The sequence below is a fragment of the Procambarus clarkii genome, chromosome 37, assembly GCF_040958095.1.
Source record: "Procambarus clarkii isolate CNS0578487 chromosome 37, FALCON_Pclarkii_2.0, whole genome shotgun sequence".
In the NCBI taxonomy this organism is placed as follows: Eukaryota; Metazoa; Arthropoda; class Malacostraca; order Decapoda; family Cambaridae; genus Procambarus; species Procambarus clarkii.
The window spans coordinates 20,013,053-20,028,846 of record NC_091186.1 but is presented as its reverse complement, the minus strand read 5'-3'; the positions used below and the strand labels follow the sequence as shown (position 1 = coordinate 20,028,846).

Here is a 15,794-nt window from a genome sequence, read left to right as displayed (position 1 = left end):
CAACGCGAAAAATCCCGCGACCGGATGGGAGGGAGGGTATCCAGGGAGCCTCCGGGGCTCACCCAGAAAATGGCGTTACAGCCAGGCCAGGTCAGCCGGGCCCTCACCAGCGTTTTCTTGACTGATGTTGTGCCTGGTGGCCACATTCACTGGCTCTAATCTCCTGTTTATGAGTGGTGTTTTTTGCCTTTGAGGATGTTTCCTTATACAAGAGTGTGTGAGAGTCAGGAGTATAGTGCACTGGAGCTACATATGCTTAGGGTTTTCTTTCCTGTGTGCTCTGTAAGTACAGTACTACCATGGCACAGTCAGGGTTACCTTTCATGACGTATTTGAGCAACACTCCTGTTAGGGGGCTTTCTCTCTTGTAGTGGTCCTCACCCAGAAGGTAAGCCGAGGGTCTGGGAGTGTTTTTGGTTGGTGGAGCGCACTGTGGTCTGCATGTCCTGCTCCTTGCTTGTATTCCATGTGCCAAAGATTCTCCCTACCTACTTGTTCGCCACGGTTTAGTCTTGTTTTTATGTTAGCATTTTTGTTTTGTTCTTTTATGCTTACTTTTTACTTGGGGGTTCTGCCTTTTGCCTTATTAGGCAAGCCTAGGGTGTGTGCGGTGGAACCCCTTTGCTGTCCCCTTGGCCTTTCCTTAGGCTTCGAGTGCTCTGGTTGCCTGCCTTAACTTGGCTTACCGGCACAGCTGACCCAAGTGCCTGGGTTTGCCCTTCTCCTTTTTCCTCTGCATTCGGCTGCAAAGAGTCTGAGGGTTTTGGACTCGGGGTAGGGTGTAGTTTGGGACGTGGCTTGGGCAACTCTAAGAGATTGCCCCCCTTCCAATGCGGGCGAGGAGGCAGTTGAGCTGCTCTTTCCTGCGGAAGCTTCTGGGTCCTCCCATTAGACTCCCTCCTTTGAAACTTTTGCCTTGGACACTGCCTTCCCTTCCCAGGCAGTGGGCATGGATGATTGCTGCGCCCTGCAGCTCTTGGCTGAAATTCCCGAAGATTGGAGCGTTCATTTTGACCCTTTGTGGGTGCTTGTGTCTTGTCTGGAGGGTCTTCTGTTGCAGGGTGGGGGTTTTGTTATCTCCCTTCCCTGTATGAGTTTGAGTTAGGCAGGGCTCCCACCAGGGTTCGTTTCCAGTTGCCACTGCGAACTTCAGATTCATCCTTCCAAGGGTTCTTGACATCCTGGGTTTACCCTGCAGAGGCTTGGGAGACGTTTACCTCTTGCGTGACTCCGTTTACGCATCGGTTATGGATCCGGCCTCTTTGAGTTTGGTTCTTCCTCCCATTATTGAGTGCGTTACGAGGTTCAAGAGTCATCCTGGCTAGCACACTGTCCACTGCTTTCGCTAGGGGCCTGGCACAATTTTTGCCATACCCACACACTTGATTGGTGGGAGGTGTTACTTGTTGTAAAATTTTCTGGGGGGATCTTTAGAGTCCCTCAATGCATGCCTCTTTACTCCTGCCTTTCCCGCGACGTTGGTCTTGTGTAGCTACATGCTCAGGTTCCCCATCTGTCAGCTGCCTTAGTGGCTGATGATTTACGTACTTGTGTGCACTATGCTTCTGTCGTGCGGGTCTTGAGCCTCCTGAAGCTTTTTTCTGATTGACTATCGGAGGACAATGGAGTGCTCGGTGAGGTTCCTCTTGTAGGGGTTTTTGTCTCTCTACTTTGACTGAGTACCTTGCTAAAGCTGTATTCTCTGATACTCAGGGAGGCGGTTTCCTTGTTTTTTACCTCCTGTTTCGTGTGTCGGCAGGCTGTGCTGGCTCATTCTTTGGACTCCAACCTGGCTCTCATTTCAGCTTCTCCCTTTTGTCCTCTACGTTTACCCAAAAAGATTATTTCTCAGTTCTTGTTGACTGCCTCAGTGAGTTGCTGTCCTGTTTCTGATCTGCTGTGTGTCCAGGCAGGGGTCGGTCTTGGGGTATTGGCTTACCTCGATGACTGGCTTGTTTGGGCTCCCAGCCTGTCTGCATGACTGCTAGCCAGCGATCTAGTTCTTTTACAGCTTTCCGGGTACGGGTACCTTGTGAACTGGCGGAAGTCCCCAGTTGGTTCCATCTCTGGTTCAGACCTGGTTGGGCCTCATTTGGTATTCTCGATCGGCGTCTCTTTTCCATGACTCTTGCGGCTTTACTCTGGCTGCAGTCCTGCCGTCTGTTGGTGTTGAGAAAAACCCAGGTGACTCGGCAGTTGCTCGAGCAGTTGTGTGGGAGCCTGAACTCTGCCCTTCTTGTTTACCAACTGGGCAGAGTTTGGCTCCTGCTCAGACTAAGTGATGTCTTACTAAACCAACACAACCGAACTTTGTCTGTCATAGGCAGCAAAAGCTCAATACATTTTTCTGGTTCACTTTCAAGTGACCTGTGAAATACGGTGAGAATTAGCTACAAAAACATGGCTAAGAATAAATAACCCAACCCACACATGTGAAATAAAAGTGATGACATTGTAACTTGAAAAGGATCCATGACATCACTTTCATTTCATGTGCGTGAATTAGGTTACATGTAAAGTACAATACCTTACTGCCTCAAGTGGGGTTAAACGTTAAGACAGCATCACCTTTACCATCCACACTATGTCAACGTATAAAACAGTCAGATGTCTGAGACAAGCTCCTCTGGTATAGATGATAAGGATAAGTTATAAACACTGGCTAAAAAAACTTACCTTGTATATAGTGAAGAGCTCTCCACAATATGGTACAACATTCGATTCCTCTGCATCGATGTGCTCAAACTTGTAGCTTTTCATTTCACTAGCAAACTTTTCAATCTGATCGCTCAGCCGTCTGTTGAAAAAGGAAAATATATAATCTCAAAATAAGTAAACACAACAACCAGTTGAACTTTGAACAATGTGCTTTTCTACCACTTTACCCACAACGTTATTGTTTGTTTACTCTGGGACTCTCCTTTCTAGAAGGTTGGGGTGCAGCCATGTCAGAATCCTGCCCCAACATGTCAAACACTTCCTTTCTCAGCTTACTCACAACAATAATTTCTAAAATACAGGGTTTGTATCTAGGAGAAGGGAGCCTTATTTCTATTCTTCATACACAATAAATTTGTTTTGATAACCATTTAATGCTATATTTGTACATATATCGGGTGTCCTTAACTGTATGAAACAGGATGAATTTTTGATACACAGTATATGTTGAAAAAATTCTTCAATTGTTTTTCTTTTTAAAATAGGTACAGGATAAGATGACTTTTGACTTTGCAGGATGAGAGCTTTCCCTTCTCATAAGCTCGTGGTAAGTGTAACCCACTAGTTTTCCATGAAACATCCTGCCAATCGATTAACAACCAATTACCCAATTACTGCCGGGCGAACAGAAGCAAGCAGTTAAGGATTGTCATTTGGTCACTCCTCCTTGGTCAGGACTCAAACCCAGACCAAATCACTGATGAGGTGCAGGGTGAGCATGCTGCCACTACCAGGGACTGTTCTAAGCCACACACTCAAGATGAGCCAGTGGTTAGTGCAGTCGGCTCACAGCTGAATACACTTGAGTTTGATTCTTGCAGTCAGGGCGAGATGTTTGGGCACGTTTCGTTATACCTCATGCTTCTGTTCACATGTTAACAAATAGGTACCCTAGAGTTAGATCAATCTACACAGTAAAATAACAACATACTGGAGTAAACGATATGGAAGAAAATGCAGAATAGAACCAGTGAAGAGCAGAGGTGCCATAGGCACAATCAGAGAACACTGTATAAACATCAGAGGTCCGCGGTTGTTCAACGTCCTCCCAGCAAGCATAAGAAATATTGCCGGAACAACCGTGGACATTTTCAAGAGGAAACTAGATTTATTCCTCCAAGGAGTGCCGGACCAACCGGGCTGTGGTGGGTATGTGGGCCTGCGGGCCGCTCCAAGCAACAGCCTGGTGGACCAAACTCTCACAAGTCAAGCCTGGCCTCGGGCCGGGCTTGGGGAGTAGAAGAACTCCCAGAACCCCATCAACCAGGTATCAACCAGGTAATCTTGAGTTGCACCCGGGATAGATCAGTAATTGGTCTATTGGTACCTCAATAAGCCTAACAGGCATCCTGTCCCAGATTAGAGGAAACCAAAATATAACATGACATAACATATTTTGGGAATAAAAGAGGTAGATTTTAATTAAGGAAGATATCACATACATTATTAAGTGATGTGAATCATTATATTTATAAAAAGCAGCGTCAAATGTAATGAAACGCCATTTTCTGGGAGAGATCCGAAGGCTCCCTGGAGCTAAGATGACTTGTGGAAGATAACCCCAAATCCCAAGGGCGGTACTTACAGGGCACTTAGGGAAGGGAATCCTAAGCACATGCAGCCCAAGCCCTGTGAATTTACTCTGAGCTCACTCACCACCACCGTGGAGACAGCACCAAACCTAAGGCACAGAACCGAGACAACAATCAGGAACTGGAGTCACACGACGGACACCGAGCCACATCAGCCAAAAACTGAGGTGTGGATAGCCGGCGTGAAGGGTCAGGGGCTCCCCCTTCCCTCTCCCAGGGAGGGGGGGAGCTGCGCAGACAAGCGCCGCGACACGTGTGAAGTTATGCTCATTTGCTCGTTTTCATTTGGGGAGTTCTGTCCATTCATTTAGCTTTCAGTAATAGTGTTAACAAGAATAGGGGTTTGTTTTGGGGAGCTTACCTTTCTGGATGCCTGGCCCGATCGATGGCAGACAAAGAATGCTCCAAATTACATGTGCATTTCTATAAGCCACTGCTCCTCGTGCCACTCTGAGGGGGCCAGGTTCTGGCTTGAGGTCCCCGGTAGGCCTATGAACTCCATTCACACTGACTGATGCCAAAGTCAAATAATATCCATATCATCCTGGATAGCTGCTGGGAGCCGAAGGGGCTCCCCTCAGAAATAATAATAAAACAAAATTCTAAAATAGAGTGGACAAAACTTTCAATTTAAGCCAACCATTACTGTCATTACTGTGTACAATTTATTAATGTAGAGTCCAGAGGGCCGAAGGATTACTGTTAACTCTTCACTGACTGATGCCTTATAACAGAAGATGGGTAATAGAAAGAAGGAGTTTTAAACCTAAAATCACCAAATATGTTACACAAATCTTTCTTTTTAAGCAAGATGTTCCACGAGACAATAGTCTGGCGGCAAGATCGAGGTGTATCACTGTGGCGATCCCACATTATAAATTATTGCACAGTAATAGAATTAAACTCACTTGTCAACATTCTCTATGTACACTCGGAGGTATGGCTGGAAGCACCGGCACACTGCACCATTGAACGGGGAGCTGGAAACCTCTTCTTGAGCCTCATACTCCACAAAAGGGTTTGTACTGCTAGGTCTAGTAGGCTGGTCATCCTAAGCACAAGGAAGAATCTTCCATTAGCAGCACACTATGAATTGCTCTCAAAGGGGATAAGGAGTAGAAATAAAAAGCACTGTAACAGTAACTAAGACATTATTATTATAGTTATTTTTATATTTACCTTATTCCTTTTCCTGTGTAAATGGGTTCAGGCACAACATTTATTATCTTCTTGAGGTTATCTTGAGATGATTTCGGGGCTTAGCGTCCCCGAGGCCCAGTCCTCGACCAGGCCTCCTTTTCATTACACACCCCCAGGAAGCAGCCCATAGCAGCTGTCTAACTCCCAGGTACCTATTTACTGCTAGGTGAACAGGGCATCAGGGTGAAAGAAACTCTGCCCATTTGTTTCTGCCTCCGACCGGGGATCGAACCCGAAACCTTAGGACTACGAATCTCGAGCGCTGTCCACTCAGCTGTCAGGCCCGTCACTCAATGATGCACAATGAAATCACAGTAACATGATAAATTCAAAAGAAAATCTTCAGAGTAATGTGTGATTCAAACTTGCATCCAGAGTCACCTCAGATGCATGCATTCTGTGGCCCAGTCAGTAATGTGTGAGTATGGGGTGTCGTAGGACCCATGATTGATTCCACACAATACTGTGAGGAGTTCTTCACTCAATATTACCTCTCAACTTGCGTACAACAAGTAGAGGTATACATAGAGGTATTTTTCCATAACCAATATCATATCTGGTTTAACAGAGCAGCATTTTGATCAATGCAAGGAGAGCAAGATGACACCTTTTCTAAATACCCACATTCACCACACCCCATCCACAACACTTCCTCCCCACCCATCCATCCCAACTCAAAACACTTAGTCCTCACCCACATACACTCCCTCCCCACCCACTCCCTCCACCACACTTCCTTCTCACCCACACCCACTCACCACACTTCCTGCCCACCCACACCCACTCACCACACTTCCTGCCCACCCACACCCACTCACCACACTCCCTCCCCACCCACACCCACTCACCACACTTCCTGCCCACCCACACCCACTCACCACACTTCCCCCCCCCCCCATACACCACACTTCCTCCCCACCCACACCCACTCACCACACTTCCTGCCCACCCACACCCACTCACCACACTTCCTGCCCACCCACACCCACTCACCACACTTCCCCCCCCCCATACACCACACTTCCTCCCCACCCACATCCACTCACCCCACTTCCTCCCCACCCACTCACCACACTTCCCCCCCAACACACCATACTTCCTCCCCACCCACACACACACCCACCACACTTCCTCCCCACCCACACACACTCACCACACTTCCTCCCCACCCACCCATACTCCGCTCCGCCGCTCGTCCGCACTGCCCTCCACTCCCCGAGAGGGGGCCCCCGGACCTCACCGCGCTGGCTGCCTACCACCAGTTCGGAAGCTGAACTTCAACCAACGCAAAAAAACTGCCGACCGGTGGGAGGGAGAGTTGCCAGGAAGCCTCCGGGGCTCTCTCAGAAAATGCTTCATTACATTCAACGCTGGTTTTCTGTGAGGAGCCCCTATGGCTCCTTGGAGCTCCATACCCAAAGAGAAGGAAAGAAAGGGCTGATCTGGGGGCGGCCGCCACAAACTTCGCAACTCGAAGTCGAGACAACAGGCAGCAACCTGCGACCCAAAGCAACACAAAAACACCCAGGAGCAGACACGCTCACAAAATAATGGGCACCCTGACCAAGGACCAGAACGGCTCAGGTGGAGCATGAGCAGGCCGGAGGTGAAACAAAGCACAAGAAAGCGTACGGAATGGGGCGGATGTGACATCCACCCCGAACGCAAGCCGGAGTGGCTCCGCCAGCGCCGCACGATACAAGGCAACAGTAAGAAAGTAAGAAGCATCAATTAACGGTCCTAAAAAAACAAGAAAGGACAAGACAACCCGATGCTAAAGAAAAGACAACTTACGAAGAGCAAGAAAAAGGCGAAAAGAAACGCCAGGAAAACTACATACAGCACTGTCGCCGAGACGAAGTTCGCAGGTGGGACACCCTCAAAGAAGCCACCTGATCACCATAGAGACGGTGATACACCCGCGTAAAAAAACCAGACGTGAAGAGCCGAGGAAAAGGCCGAACCAGCCACATACCGGACTGGTCCGACCTGCCGAAAGAGGCAGAGCCACGGGAAATGCCCCGGGTTCAGACACCGAAAAAGCAGCATCTGAAAACAAAGCTGGGCAGGCCACCAAGGGGCCACGAGGACTACTTACCTCGGGAAGAACTCCAAATGAGCCAGAACCCAAAGCAACAGCTGGACCGGGAAAAGAGGTAAAGGTAACTCCACCTCGACCAGTCCCGCGGATAGGCATCTACCGCAAAAGCCTCGCAGGCAGGAAAGGTCGCCACATAGAATGGAAGACACTGAGACCACGCCGACGCGAAGATGTCCACATCTGGGAGTCCGTACGTCTGGCAGAGCCAATGAAATGAATCAGCGACGAACAGCCAATCCGTGAACAGAGGAATGAACCGAGACAGGCCATCCGCTAGGACGTTGGATGGACACTCCCCGGACATGAACCGGGGTTCAACGGGGGCCCAAGGTTCAGAGGGGTTCAACGGGGCCCAAGGCACCCAAAGTCCGCCCCTCCCCAGCCCCAGGAACCACCACATCAGGACCCGGGGCCGAGTCGTCCCCCCAAAGCCCCGGCCTCAAAAGAAAAGCCTGGCACAGCTGTAGAAGCCGGAAGGAAGGGGGCCCACTGGTCAGACCCAAACGCTTTGGCAGGGAGAACCAACTCGAATGCCTCTGTCGCGACCCCAGAAGGGGCATTCCCCGAGACCGCCCGAGCCTCAAGACCATCTAAACCCTGCCCCGACCCCAAAACCTTTAGACATTTTGGAGCCGGATGTAGGGGTGGTTACAGACCAAACCACAGCAAGGAAAGAGCAAGGGGGTGCAGACTGAACCAAGGCCGAAGTGACCAACACCCCCAAGTCCGGGTACCTATAACCAAAATGGGGCAGCCTTCGGAGCTTCCAGGAAACCAAGCAGCCTAGCACGTTGCAACAACCTGAACCTAATTTACAACGCCTGCGCTGCCTGTACCCGAATAGAGTCATCAGTGGACTGGGTAAACAGTCACAAACAAGCAACAAACTCGCAGGACTCTGGGTCGAAGGTGTTACCGACCCAGCAGGTAGCGTGACAGAGACCGCCAGAGTCTCAACCCAACCAGACCCCTCCCCAACCCCGAAACCCGCCTACGGTTCTGGGCTGGAAGCAAGGGAGGAAGTGTGCAGAACAGAAGGGGAAGGACAAGAAGCGGAAGGAGCCAGAGCCGAAGCGACCCCCACCCCCAAGTCCGGACCCCAACAACCAAAACGGGGCAGCCTCGGAGCATCCGGGGCCGCAAACAACCAAGAGCGCTGCAGCAACCTACACCCAGCAAGCAACGCCGCAGCCGCCTGCACCCGATTATCATGACCAGTGGCCTGGGTGAATGAGAGCACGTACCGACAACACCCGTCGCACGACTCCGGGTCACAAGAAACAATGACCCAACAGGCAGCATGGCGGAGGCACAACCGGTGAGTGTCACCCTGAGACAAGAGGACAGATCAACCGTCAAACTCGCAGGACGTGAGGGGAGACTCCAGGGACACACCTATAGGACCACGGAGCCCCTGTGGGGTTTCCCAGGACCCTTAGCCGTTGGTACACACTAAGGGAAGCCCAGGCAGGGTACCGCGAACTGGCGCCCAAGTCTACCAAACAAACTGCTAAAGCTGAACCCCCGGGACGTGTCCACTCACGGGGGCCAGGCGGGGAGTACCACCAACAGAAGAAATCGAAAGAAAAACACCTAGAACAGTAATGGGGGACCATAAAAGCAGACCCCCCACCAGGCAAAAACAAAAACAAAAGAAAAACCCCACAAGAGGACAACGTACCCAGGCAGAACAGAGCCGACCGCTGTTATTGGTGAAAACTAGCTGTGTGGTACCCTGCGCCCCTACCAGTGACGAAATCTACCACCTACCCAGAGACAAACCAGGGCAATAAAACCCCAGCCGACTCCAAGGGCGGCCCAGTACCGAGCAGTAAAGGACACAGCGGAGGTAGAACCCAAGGTGACTTGTGGAAGGAGGCTCCAAGCCCCAAGGGCAGTACTTACAGGGCACCTAGGGAAGATAGCCCTAGGCACATGCAGCCCAAGTACCGTGAAATCTTACTCCAGGCTCACACCCCACCAGTAGAGACAGTCCACACCACAAGGCACAGAACTGAAACAAAAACCGGAGCCAGAGGCACTCGACCAGCCAGTAATTCCATCAGCCAAGAACTGCCAGTTGGATCGCCGGCGTGGAGGGTCTGGGGCTCCCTCTTCCACCTCCCGGGGAGGGGAAGGGGGTGCAGAGACAGTGGCACGGCAACGTGATGACGTCATGCTAGTTTGATAATTTTGCTTGGGGAGTTCTGTCCACTCGTTCGGCTTTAGGTAGCAATAATTTCACCAGAATAGGGGTTTGTTTTGGGGCGCCTATCCCGGTCGATGGCAGACATAGAATGCTCCCAACCACAAGGGGGTTTCTATAGGCCATTGCTCCTTGTGCCTCTCTGAGGGGGCCAGGTTCTGGTTCGTGGTCCCCGGTAGGCAAGAACTCCTAGCACTTTGACTGATGCTAGAAAGTTATACATATCCATATCCATATGGGAAGCCAATGGGGCTCCCCCCAGAAACTCGCCCAGATAAACCTGTAGCAGGCCGTTGCATTGACCTTAAATGACAATGTGATGTCTTACTATAGACAAGTGTTAAAATGTAGGGAAAAACGAGTGTCTTTAAGAAAGATTCTTAGTAAGACAAGCAAGCAGTGAGCCACAAGCAGGTCCTAGTGGTATGCCTGCAAAACATGCCAGAGTGTATCCCAGAAAAGTCGTCACTGCCTGATATTATAATGGAGGGGGACTCCCCTTCCAAACAGTAACACCTCTCCTCCTCCCCCTCATCACCATCTTCCATATGCCATCAAGAGTCCTCCATAAAGGTAAGATAAACATATGTACTGCATTATAGTTAGAGAATTTTTTTTTTATTCAGTATAAAATGTATTTGTAAGTTAATATTTTGGAGGGTGGGGAACGGATTAATTCATTTCCTTTTACTTCTTATGGGAAAAATCGCTTCGATTTACGATATTTCGACCAATGATACGTCTCTGGGAACGGATTACCATCGTAAATCGAGTCCCCCACTGTACTCTCAAAGAGTGGAGTTTTCATAGGCCATAGTTTCCTGCACCTCTCTGAGGGAACCAGGTTCTGGCTCGTGGTTCCCGGTAAGCAGAACTCCATGTGACTGAAGACCCAGACTAATACTGTACTGTATCATATGTCAGTCCGATAGCTCTAGGGAGCCGACGGGTTTCCCACAGAAAACTGACTAAAAATTATATTTTTCCACGGAATAACCATGTGCATGGTTATATGTGCATAGCATGTGCATTTGTTGCATACCCCAACAAATAGAATAATTTTAATGTTACCAATTCATCATACCTTGACAACAAAATAAACCTAATGTTACTCAAAAGTATTCCACTGTGATTTTGTAATTTAATAAGTAAAAGAGCATTTGCAGTCTAATAATAAAATGCATCTTTGTAGAAATCTTACTTCTAAGAAGGGGTTTGTCGAGGTAGATGATCGCGGAGTTTTGTCGCATGACTGGAATCCTGCGTACTTCCTCACCAGGAGACTCTCCAACTCTGACATAACCTACACAAAACAAAATTACTTTAAAATTACCATACTTTAAAATTATTAAATATTTTGTTTGGCCTTAACCAAAATTGTCCAGAAAAATGCAGAAAAATATAGCACTTGGATTATGGTACATAAATTATACAGTACCAATATCATGGTGCATGAATTATAAAGCAACTTGATTATGGCCTATGAAATATACAGTACCTGGATCATGATACATGAACTATACATCACCTGGACAGACACAGTAAGTTGTGACGGATGTGATTAAAGCTAAAGCTAAACTTACAGGGAACGAGAAGTGGCTGGGAATGAAGCTCGACATGTGAGTCGGTCAGTCATACTAACACTAGATGAATAACTATACACCAACACCCTTGGCTATGCTGAACTCAGTAAACCTAAAAGAAATTAGACCTCTGTGTTTGTATCTTTATTCTATTCATAACTGTCCTCCTATTTCTTGTGGGGTTGATGTGTCAATGAATGAAAATTGGGAAATGTTGTAATGATGAGGACGGAATCAGTTTAAAGGAGTGAATATTTGACATTTGTTTAGCATATTTTTAGAGTAACTCATGTGTGAAACAGTCGGGCGCTGCCATGGCTATAGCCTCTTTGCTGGAATGTGATTGTGCTGATTTTACATAATGCTCCCGTATATATACGATGTGGAAGGTAAGGTTAATGAATTGGTACAGTTAGTATCTAAAACAACCTTCTCCTCTCTTTATTTCTTCCAGACTGGTGCTTTTTAAGCTCATGAAAGTGGGAAACACGATGATGATAATACAAATTATAATGATGAAATAATAAGGCAACTCCCACAGCAGCAATACCTAACGTGATAAATTTTCCCAAGAACAAATTTCATGCAATAACACATACCTTATGAGAATGAAGAAGTGTGCCAACATCAATATCTTGGGTTCTCAGCTCCATTGCTCGAGATAACTGAGATCTTGTCACATCACAAAAGGAAAGTGCAAGACGAGCTGGAACCTAAAACAAAAAAATGCATTTATGCATGTCCTACAGTATACTATTCACTCAATCTAATTCCTTTTCTTTGAGGATGGCCTGACTGACTGTGGTCAAATCATACAAAAGGTGGTTTGGCTCCTCAGCTCTCTCTTGCCTATTTATTGCCTGTCTCTACCTCCTCTTCACAATCGACTTGAGAATGGTCCAGGACAGGCCGAAACGTCGTCGTCCCTTCAACTTCTAGTGTGTGGTCTGGTCAACATACTTCAGCCACGTTATTGTGACTCATCGCCTGCAACATTTTCTATGCTTCGGACTTGATAGGTTAGGTGGGATGCTTGGGTTCGTATATTTCTGGTTAAGTTAGGAGATTGGATTTTTTACGGAGTGTCAAATCAAGAGAACAAGCTGGAAAGACACTGAGTTATTGAAACAATATGTGCAACTTTGATATTCAAACATTGACACAAAATGAAAATGTCATCGTGATGATGACGACGACCCCCACAATGCACTAGACGATCAACACATGAGAATCAATACAGAACAATGCTGCACTTTGAGGAGTTAATATTTCTGGGTAAATAGTGTGAAAAATCATTCCTCCCCAACCTTCAAAATGGGACAGTGCTTGTAAGAAATAGAAAGAGAATCTAATATTTTCAACATAAAACATTTGTATCCTGTACCTGCCATGATGGTGGGAACATTGCAGCTAATGTTTTTTCAAATTCTACAGCTGTTTTCAAGAACCATTTGCGCCTTAAATCCACTTTGGTGAGCCAAGCATCACTCTCGCCTCCAGCAAACAGCACCTCATACTCGGCTAACTGTGTCTTTACTACGTCCTCTATGATAGTGCGTCTGAAAATTAAGATATATTAAGAAGTACAGTAACATAGAAATGTTGTTATAAGTCTTACAGTACATCTCCCCCCCTCTCCAAAAAAAAAAAAACAGTTATGATCACTGACAAACACCTAAATGACAGCAATAAAAATACTCATTTTTTTATATCTATGTGCACAACTGCCTGATAAGCTGTGTTAATAATAATGCTTATTAATAATTCATAATGTTTGGGGGCAGGAAGCCAGTACATATCCATGTTAGGAATGTATAAAGGTAGATAGCCATGCTGGAGAAAGTCCTGAACATTGGACAACACTCAATGGGAGTAAGCAACCCTCCCTATAACATTCAGTGGCCTTTGTGTCTGCACAGCCTCCCAGATTGCTCAACCAGCCTTCCTTTCTTCCTCCCATGCACTGAACAACCTTGTAAGAGATATCCTACCACAACCCGTGTGAATTGGCAGGGATACACGATCCTGCTTTCATTGAATGTTCAAATTAGTGGGATGCTCTTGCAGTCCCAGCACCCAACATGATCCAACAAAAAACACAAAGTCCAACTGGGACAGTCCAATAGTGGAAAAAATAGCTGATGCCATGCTCACCACTGCAACATCAGATAAGGAGAAAGCCCACCTCAGAGCAGTGCGTGCTCCTTATGCAGGGGACTTGCTTCTGCCAGTACCCATAGCAGCAACAGGCACGCATCTAGATCCAGAATCCCTTCGTGTAGCAGTGGCCCTCCACCTGCGTGCCCCAATTCACACTGAATACAAGTGTAATTACTTAAGTGTAATTACCTAAGTGTAGTTACAGGATGAGAGCTACGCTCGTGGTGTCCCGTCTTCCCAACACTCTTTGTCATATAACGCTTTGAAATTACTGACGGTCTTGGCCTGCACCACCTTCTCACCTAACTCGTTCCAACCATCTACCACTATTTGCGAAAGTGAATTTTCTTATATTTCTTCGGCATCTGTGTTTAGCGAGTTTAAATCTATGACCTCTTGTTCTTGAAGTTCCAGGTCTCAGGAAATCTTCCCTATCAATGTTATCAATTCCTGTTACTATTTTGTATGTAGTGAGCATATCACCTCTTTTTCTTCTGTCTTCTAGTTTTGGCATATTTAATGCCTCTATCCTCTCCTCGTAGCTCTTGTCCTTCAGTTCTGGGAGCCACTTAGTGGTATGTCTTTGTACCTTTTCCAGTCTGTTGACGTGCTTCTTAACATTTTCGTGGGCCAACGTCGATTGCTTGACCTGTCCAAGTGGTTTTGGGCATTCTGCGGGAGCGCTCGGTAATACTGATTAGTGTATACTCTTTTCAACTTTGTCACCTTAATTCTCGTCCTAGGATTTTCAATTTTGTATCAATGTATTCACAATAGAATGTTCTACAAGATTAAAAGCATATACACTCCAAAAGCCCAGCTTATGACCCGCAGCAAACAGAGAAAGTGAGAGAAAGTTACCCGGGAGCGCTACCCAAAAAAAGTTACCCGGGAAAGTTACCCAATTGTTCATTAAATGAACAATTGGTGATACTTCATATTATTCATTCTGAATTGAAAATCTGAAGTTTACAATATTCAATTTTAAAATAAATTTTGATTCTCTTGTTTTTCAAGTTATGTTGTGATCATTTAGACAAAGTTGGAGCATTTGCCTAGTTGATTATGCAAAAAAAAAAAATTGAAGGTATTTGTGCAAGTTTTAAAAATCTATGTTAAATTATTTTACAGTGGCACCTCGACTTACGATTGCCCCTATTTACGATAATTTCAAGTTACGATGTAAATTTGATCGAAAAATGGGACTCGACTTACAATAGTGTCGTCGACTAACAATATTTGTTGGTACACGTTCGGGTCAACGAAGCACGTGGTTCCCGGCCACGTGGGCCGACCTGCCTCAATTTACTACAGCCGCCCACTTAGTGACGATCATGCCTATAAGAAATTTTGTTTTTGTGGCAATTTTTTGGCTTTTTGAACATAAAACTGATTATTATATATCATGCCATGGGTTCCAAGAAAGTCAGTGGTAAGGTTCAACATATGAAAACCCATGTAAGGATAACCTTAGAGCAAAAACAAGAGATCATTCGTAAATATGAAGATGGTGTGGGGGTTGTTGAACTAGCTAGGCAGTACAACAAATCTCAGTCAACGATATCCACCATACTGGCCAAGAAAAAGGACATTATGGGTGCTAAAGTGGCAAAAGGCATATCAATAATCACGAAACATAGAACACAAACACTTGAGGATGTTGAACAGTTGTTATTAATTTGGATACACAACAAGGAGTTAGCAGGTGATAGCGTTTCAGAGGCCATCATTTGTGAAAAGGCAAGAAAATTGCATGAAGATCTAATAAAAAGAAAACTTCTGGATCGAGTGATACAGAAATGAGACAGCTTAAGGCGAGCAGGGGATGGTTTGAGAAATTTAGAAAAAGAAGTGGAATTCATAGTGTTGTGAGGCATGGGGAGGCTGCCAGCGCAGATAAATCAGCGGCTGAAAGATTCATTGGCGAATTTAAAGATTTTGTGCAGAGTGAGGCATACCTACCACAACAAGTGTTTAATTGTGATGAAACAGGGCTATTCTGGAAAAGATTGCCATAGAAAACATACATTACCAAGGAGGAGAAGTCATTGCCTGGACACAAGCCTGTGAAAGATCGGTTTACTCTTGTGTTGTGTGGTAATGCGAGTGACGATTTGAAAATTAAACCCTGGCTTGTGTATCATTCTGAAAATCCAAGGGTTTTAAAAAAATATAATGTGCAGAAAAACAAAATGTGTGTGATGTGGAAGGCTAATGCTAAGGCATGGGTGACT

The 15,794-nt window shown here is 46.4% G+C and overlaps 1 protein-coding gene across 1 annotated transcript in view; it reads right to left on the bottom strand.

The window, feature by feature from the left end:
- Nucleotides 1–15,794, bottom strand: part of LOC123765739 (vacuolar protein sorting 53) — a 104,557-nt gene that overhangs the window by 34,992 nt on the left and 53,771 nt on the right. Inside the window, exons 7-11 of the mRNA XM_069337229.1 lie at nucleotides 12,785–12,959; nucleotides 12,000–12,113; nucleotides 11,019–11,120; nucleotides 5,219–5,361; nucleotides 2,677–2,797 (exon numbers count right to left, since the gene is read on the bottom strand). Of these exons, the coding sequence (XP_069193330.1) occupies nucleotides 2,677–2,797; nucleotides 5,219–5,361; nucleotides 11,019–11,120; nucleotides 12,000–12,113; nucleotides 12,785–12,959 (655 nt within the window). The remainder of the gene's footprint in view (nucleotides 1–2,676; nucleotides 2,798–5,218; nucleotides 5,362–11,018; nucleotides 11,121–11,999; nucleotides 12,114–12,784; nucleotides 12,960–15,794) is intronic.